This window comes from Pezoporus wallicus, unplaced genomic scaffold (assembly GCF_028554395.1).
Source record: "Pezoporus wallicus isolate ANWC-B61680 ecotype Strahan unplaced genomic scaffold, APGP_CSIRO_Pwel_v1 scaffold_13428, whole genome shotgun sequence".
Lineage (NCBI taxonomy): Eukaryota > Metazoa > Chordata > Aves > Psittaciformes > Psittacidae > Pezoporus > Pezoporus wallicus.
Window position 1 is genome coordinate 1,081,478 of NW_026637482.1, and position 7,715 is coordinate 1,089,192.

At 43.2% G+C, this 7,715-nt stretch overlaps 1 protein-coding gene across 1 annotated transcript; it reads right to left on the minus strand.

Annotated features, from left to right (window-relative positions):
- Positions 1 to 3,155: 3,155 nt before the first annotated feature.
- ELAC1 (elaC ribonuclease Z 1) lies at positions 3,156 to 7,715 on the minus strand. Its single transcript, XM_057405666.1, has 3 exons — positions 7,514 to 7,715; positions 5,706 to 6,173; positions 3,156 to 4,078 (listed from the first exon to the last, which is right to left on the minus strand). The coding sequence occupies exons 1-3, from the start codon at positions 7,668 to 7,670 to the stop codon at positions 3,609 to 3,611; spliced, it is 1,095 nt and encodes a 364-aa protein (XP_057261649.1). The 5' UTR covers positions 7,671 to 7,715; the 3' UTR covers positions 3,156 to 3,608.

The following is a 7,715-nucleotide window of genomic DNA, read 5'->3' on the forward strand; positions in this document are numbered from 1 at the left end:
GAAGAATGTTTAAAATCAGATATTCAAAGCTAAAAAAAAACAAAAAAACAAACAAAAAAAGTCTTCATTTACAGACCCAAAACCTGTTAAAACACTCTCTGAGTCCTCACAGGACCAGACCAGAATCCTTTATGTGCTGTCAAAGGAAATGGTCTCTGGCAGATCTATTTTAATGCAAAGGAATTCTGTTCTTCAGTATTTAACAACTCGTTAATGGAAAGATAAACTCATCTGCAAAAATAGACAATTTATGGTCTAAATTTGTCAGTCCTGACTGGTGCACATGTTCCCATTAATTCAAGTCTCACTAGCAGTCAGATTTATGAAGAAATTCAGTATCCAGACTTCGAGAGAGAAGTGGAACATGGTAAGCAAAGACACATGGATCTGCTAAGCATGAGACAACTGTAACTGGATTACAAATACTAAAATATATTAAAGTGGAAATAAAGGAATTTCACATAACTCCAGCACTAGGTACACCCTCATTCACCAACATACCAAAAAAGAAACCATTTCAAAAAGTCACAGAATCATAAAACAGAATCCCAAACTGGTTTGGGTTGGAAGGGATCTTAAAGCTCATCCAGTCCCAACCCCCTGCCACAGGCAGGGACCCCTTCCACTAGAGCAGCTTGCTCCAAGCCCCTGTGTCCAACCTGGCCTTGAACACTGCCAGGGATGGGGCAGCCACAGCTTCTCTGGGCACCCTGTGCCAGCGCCTCAGCACCCTCACAGGGAAGAGCTTCTGCCTAAGAGCTCATCTCAGTCTCCCCTCGGGCAGGTTAAAGCCATTCCCCTTGGCCTGTCCCTACAGGCCCTTGTCCCAAGCCCCTCCCCAGCTTTCCTGCAGCCCCTTTAGGCCCTGGAAGGACACTGATGGCTATATAGTTAACCTGGCCTTAAATACAGACCAGGCACTTAGCAGCTTTTCTTCTCAGCTTAGATGAAATAAGCATTTCCTCCCCTGGTTTTCCATGCAGAATAAACAGCCCTAAAAATTACACTAACAGATCAATTCTGTACAACAAAGTTCCTCCATCTAACACTTGAAGACCTAGCCCACTGCTTTAATTCAATACACTTTTCTCCTTTCTGTTCTTTATGCAAATTGACCCATTCTGAATTAGAATTTAGATCCTAAAACATATTTAGGATGTAGCTATTTAGCATATTTAGGGTGTGGTAGGACCAACAGGATATATCAGCTCACTTTGTTAAAACTGGGGCTCCCAAGCAGCTCTGGCCCAGCACTTCTGCACCCTCCTTCATTCAAGTCATGCAGCAAGACAGCTCACTGACTGACTCAGTGATCGAGCAGAAAACGAGCCCAGAGGCTATTTTCCTGCAGGCTGCTGAGAAACTGTGTGTTTTTATCCAGGCAAGCACTGACCAGCACACCGAGCTGGACCATGCAGGACTGCAGGGCACAGAGAGGTGAGGCTTCCTCCACACCAGGAGCCTGTACTGTGGATTCACCTCACCCATCTACCCACACCCTCTGTCATTTGAATGGGAACTGAAGAAACTCCTGCATTCACAGCAATTAACTAACCACATGAATGCAAAACTGTATTTACTGCTGGGATGGATAACCCAGTTCTGGAGCAGCAGTATCCAGGGGAGGTGAGCTGCAGTGGTGCATGCACACAGGTTCCATAGGCTTTTGGGCTGTACCCTTTTTTTACTTCCACGCTTTGATTTTGTCACATGCAAGTGGTATCCGCAGAGCCTTTAAGTCATTCCCTAAACTTCATATCACAACCATGAATGCCTTAGAAATAGGATTTTTTGGTTGTTACAGTGTGGAAGCAGATGTAGCAGAGCAGGTCAGGACACAGTTATTCTTCCACTGTAAGAACCATAGGGTAGCTGGAGTCTGCTCAGCTTTTGAACACATAGAGTAGCATGAATATCAAGGTCTCTGGATCTGGTATTCATTTTTATCTTACAAAAGAAAAACAATTTATGGGGTGAAAGAATGTTCCAGTGCATGATCTGTAGATTCTGCCTGTTTTGTACCATTTTTAAGAGAGAAGTCAGAGATCAGTGAGTTTCTGCTCCAGAATTCATATTCTTCAAGTCTGCGCTCTTCCCAATACTTTAAGAGATCTCAGATACCCTTTAAATTTGAAGCAGAAAATATTAATGTTGGTGTAATTCAGTTCAGAGTTACCATAACTGCAGGTAAGACAGTTTTGCAGGGTGGGGATAAGATGTCGAATTCAATTGCATCCATTTAGTTAAACAGTAGGAAATCACGCTCTTCCTTTGAAGACTGTTGCTTCATTACAGCCAAAAACACTCTTAGTGAAGAAAACTTGAAGAATATCCAAAAGAAAGCTGCAGGATTTGACTTCCTCACCTCCACAGTTTGGTTTGGGTGAGGGTTACTGCAGCACACATAGTGCACAGTGCTCTGTATCTACAGGGGAGGGATCTTTAAAGAGCAGAAGTGTTCTCAGATTTTAGAGCTTTGCTATTCTTCATTAAAAGCAGGAAGGAAAACTGTATATTAAAAGGGATTTGTTTTCTATCTATATTACCATCAAGTACACAAAGTAAAGCACAGACACAGCAGCTGCACTTACATCTGCCAGAGTTTTCAGTGTTTATTAGAAAACTCTGAAGTGTTTCAGCTTTCAGGAAATCTATGCTGGGGAAAACAGCTTTAGGGTTGTAAACCACTCAGTTTCACTTTCAACCAGAAAAGTAAGCTAAAATTTGGACACTTCTAGTTGGTTTCAAGGCAGGAAGAAAAGAAGATAAAGTTGATCTGTATGTCCCTTGACTGATAAAGTTATTGCAGAAACAGACTGAGTGACATGTATGTGAAATTCCTCCTGTAGGGGTATTTCTACAAACACAAATATGCTTTTAATCAGGATAATTTGTCTTAGAAAATGCACCTGGAGGAACATTTTAGGAGAGGCTACTTGTCATCTGCTAAAGACTTCCAGAGTCTTCTAAAACTTCACTGATGCAGGGAATAGGTATGCAAACTTAGGGCTCATGCCTCAGAGGTTTAAATGAATCAAACTGGTAAGAGTGATTCAGGAAAGCCTAAACTGCATTTATTTATGAGGAAACTTCATATGCAAAGGGAGAATTAGAAGAGCTCCTCAACTTAAGCAGTAGCAACAGCCAAGTTACAACCATTTGGCAAAACTATTAGTTCCAGCGTGATAGTCCTCTTACACAGAAACAGGGTTACAGTTACAGAATACTATAGACAAGTTTGAAATAGATGTTACTCAAAAGCTTGTAACAGGTAAGGTATCTTAAATTCTGGTGCAGAACACAGACCTTCCGACTGTATCAAGCCAAATGATCCAGTGCTCTGCTGTAAGAATCTGTGGTCCAAGGAAGAGAAGGACGGCCCAGCCTAAACATTCAGTTTCTGGGGTGTTTGAAACCAACTATTTTGAATTTATTCCAAGTTCAAGACATCCGAGTATCCTTTTTTCTTGCTTTAAAAAAGCAAAATAACTGTACCTGGTACTGTCTCCAGTTTGCAAGTGTTCTGTGTGCCACAGTTGGATACCAGAATCCTACAGTTACCCAACACCATCCTAGTTTATGTCTTCACACCAAGCTTGCTAACACTATCATTTTAACTTTCTCATTGGAATTTCTATTGTCATGAAGTCCTCTGCTAGTGTTACTTCTTGGCCATCTAACACTGACTCTGCCTGTCTCTTCAGTTCGGTGATGTCCGCATCCCCCTCACCTCTCTGCGCATCCGGTTTGTACCGCTGACTGAAGTGAGTCAACACCAGTTTCTTAACTTTACACCATTTTGCAAACTCCGAAGCCATTTTCGGAGTGCTATGACCATGCTCTCTGGCCTTTTCCTCTTGGGTATCGTCCAGCGTGGCTTCGTGTATCAGTACATCTGCTCCACAGCAAAGCTTTGTGGCCGCATCTCCAACAACCCCTGAACAATCTCCCAGAATGCAAATTTTTCTTCCAGGAATAGGGTCTTCTAAGACATCAGAAGGAGAAATCTTTAGTCCATTTTCTAGAACAACTGTACTCCCACTCTTCAGCTTCCCATATAAAGGACCTGGTTGAAATCCTGGTGAATAAAGGCAAAAGAGTCCGTAAGTATTATAACAAGTGTCAAGTTTAAAAACAAGAAATTAAGAAGAAATACCCTCTATATATTATATACCTTTATATATATAGCTGTCTTACTGAAAACATACAACCTCAATATAAATATTGGCTGGATGGCCAAACACAAAGAGTTGTCCCTCAGGGATCGGTGTTGGGACCGGTCTTGTTCAACATCTTTGTTGCTGACATGGACAGTGGGATTGAGCGCGCCCTCAGCAAGTTTGCCGATGACACCAAGCTGTGTGGTTCGGTTGATACCCTGGAGGGAAGGAATGCCATCCAGAGGGAGCTTGACATGCTTGTGAGGTGGGCTGATGCCAACCTCATGGATTTTAACCATGCCAAGTGCAAGGTCCTACACCTGGGTCAGAGCAATCCCAGGCACAGCTACAGGTTGGGCAGAGAAGAGATTCAGAGCAGCCCAAGGAGAAGGACTTGGGAGTGTTGGTCGATGAGAAAATGAACATGAGCCGGCTTCAGTGTGCACTCACAGCCCAGAAAGCAACCGTATCCTGGGCTGCATCCAAAGGAGCGTGACCAGCAGGTCGAAGGAGGTGATCCTGCCCCTCTACTCTGCTCTCCTGAGACCTCACCTGGAGCATTGCGTGCAGTTCTGGTGTCCTCAACATCAAAAGGACATGGAACTGTTGGAACAAGTCCAGAGGAGGCCACAAGGATGATCAGGGACTGGAGCACCTCCTGTATGAAGACAGGCTGAGGAAGTTGGGGCTGTTCAGCCTGGAGAAGAGAAGGCTGCATGGAGACCTCAAGAGCAGCCTTCCAGTATCTGAAGGGAGCCTATAGGTATGCTGGGGAGGGACTCTTCATTAGGGACTGTAGTGATAGGACAAGGGGTAATGGGTTCAAACCTAAACAGGGGAAGTTTAGATTGGATCTAAGGAGGAAGTTCTTTCCTGTTAGGGTGGTGAGGCTCTGGAATGGGTTGCCCAGGGAAGCTGTGAATGCTCCACCCCTGGCAGTGCTCAAGGCCAGGTTGGATGAAGCCTTGGCTGGCCTGGTTTAGTGTGAGGTGTCCCTGCCCATGGCAGGGGGGTTGGAACTTGATGATCTTAAGCTCCTTTCCAACCTTAACTATTCTATGATTCTAAGTAGAATTATAAATTGCAATTGACACTTCATATGCCTCATGCAAATACAGAGCTTGCAACATTAACAGGAAGTGTGTTCAAAGGAAAGCTATATTATCCGTACTAAAGTCAATAAAGACATGCAGATACACCAGCCATACATTTCCCTGAAAGCCACATTGTGCTTTTAAACTCAAACATCTGAACTTGTTTGCCCTTCTCAGTATGACAAGATTAAATGGCACTACTGTTACACACCAACATGAAGCATTTAAATGCCTTTCATAGAAAATGGAAAATTGAATTAAAGTGGTTATGGAGACATACAGCAGCTCTAATTTGCTGGACCCCTAGAAAGGCTGCTCACAAAGATTTCAACTGCCTGTGAACGCAATTTTGTTCCATTTGCTGAAAATCAGAGCCGCTACTCAGCTTAAACACATACATTCAGGCATTTAAAACACTTAAAAAAGACGGAAAACAAGTCAAAGTAATTACCAAGGTCTTTCAGTTTCTGTACATTGAGTTTACCGGTCCGGGGCTTCTCTTCCACCACAAAGCCAAAGGAAGGAATGCGGTGAAATAGGCGAAATGCTTTCAGAACTAGCTGCTCATCCTCAAGCAGCAAGTAAGAGTCTTCTGCTGGATCCAGATGGAGTATTCTCCCTTGTGCTCCCTCAGGAGGTATCACATCACTGCCCATGTAAGAGAACTCTCTGAATTCTTCTGCAGGGCACTGGTCCCGTGTAGGCACCAGTTCATGAACAGTGTAGGAAAAGAGAAGTTGGGAGTGGGAGAGCTCCATACTTCTCCAGATGAAGTCTCGCAGCCCTAATGGCCCATAAATATCCAGAGGTGGTTTGTCTGCATCAGGGCTGCTTTGGAGGCTAATTGTACACAGCAGGCCAGGAAGTCCAAAAAAGTGGTCGCCGTGAAGATGAGTGATGAAGATCTTGGTAATTCTGCCTGTTGATCAGAACAGGGAAAGAAAACCCAGAAAAAAGAAAAACCCAAGAAAATAAATGAGCACAGCAACTCAGAAATAATCACTTTGGGGCAAGAAGTAGGAAATGTAAGGGAGAAGGGAAATTAATATAAAACTAGTGTTTAAGAAATAAATTCCAAACCAGTTTTTCTTTTCCACAGCAGTGATGTTTCCACACCAGGTTTATTTTGGCTTGATTTGCAAAAGACTGCCAGGGCAGAAGTTTTAGTTCCTTCTAAGCAAAACATTCTACAAACATGGAAGAAAGCTGAGTGGTGACATCTGCTATATTAAAAGTGAAGAAGTGCTGGAAAATGGTCATGCTTCCTCCATACATTACATGGAATCTGTAGGCTAATGAGAAATGTAATGTGGAATCTGCATCGTTCCTACTTTTGAATTTAGCACATGAAATGAACATAAAACCAAAAAGCATCCAGGTTTGATTTTAATGTTTTTAAAAGGCAAGAACCCCACAGATCCTGACTCGTTTCTTTGGAAAGATGAAAACCTGCACTTAAAAGATTTAGCTTTGTTTTTGTGTCTAAGCCCTCCTCTTGACCCATTACAAAAGCCCAGAATCTTCTGTCATGACAGACACATGTACTTTAACCAGGCTGCCTCAGCTGAGGTTCCACATCAACACAGTGAGGCATTTTCTCCACCATCTGTTAGGACTCAGCAGTAGGAAGAACAGAATCTTTGTTTTGATTGAGGAACAATTAAGTAAATATCAGTAACTCTAGCAAAAAATTAATCTATCCATTTGGCCACTAAATCCCCTGATAGATTCAGATTTCAAAGGAGCAGAAGGCTGGTTTTCTATTCATAATTGGCAATTCCATCTTTACAACTCAGGAGTCAGAAGTCTGCTCTTGCCACTTCAGGATGAGAATCACAGCGACTGAAGGCTCAAGGCTGGTTTCTACTTAATTTGCCAAAATGGAAAAGTTACCATGAATTCACAGAACTTTTCCTGAAATCAAAAGCACAATAATTACTGAGAGGAATACTCACAGCAGGTATTGTCTAGAGCTGCCTTCAGACAGATACAAACTGTGCTGGTTTAAAGCTGGTCTGTGGCCCATATTTCAAAGTACAAAGCCTGATACATTAATTACGGAGAGTTTGGTTCTCAAACAGAATTCTTTACCGAAGGGCAATCAGGGATTTACTGCACAGTATGTTCACCAGCTGCCGTCCATAAGCAGCGGCTCACGCATGTTGAGTGCGTATTCAAATGCTACAAGAATAGAGTGTTTTGTGTAGAGCTCCTGAAACTGCCCCCTTCCCTCATCGCAACAGCTTGCACAGCACAAACCTGCTCTGAGATGGCTCTTCATGATCTGTGTTTGAGTTCCCTCCCCGCAGTCAAACAGCCAGCACTCTCCTTCCCTGCGAAGCACCAGTGCCGACGCTCCTCTGGTTGGAGAGGGATATGCTGAGCCAGTGCCGAGGAAGGTTATATCCATAGACATCCTCAGTGCGTCTGTATATCTGGAACAGAGATCCTGAGCTGCTGA

Bases quoted from the DNA above. Each gene is read 5' to 3' on its own strand.
- ELAC1 (XM_057405666.1), bottom strand. From the start codon at position 7,670: ATGTCTATGGATATAACCTTCCTCGGCACTGGCTCAGCATATCCCTCT. The intron at 6,174-7,513 runs GTTTGTGCTGTG...TCTGATCAACAG, and splicing joins GAAGAGCCATCTCAGAGCAG to GCAGAATTACCAAGATCTTC. The intron at 4,079-5,705 runs GTAATTACTTTG...TTTATTCACCAG, and splicing joins ACAGAAACTGAAAGACCTTG to GATTTCAACCAGGTCCTTTA.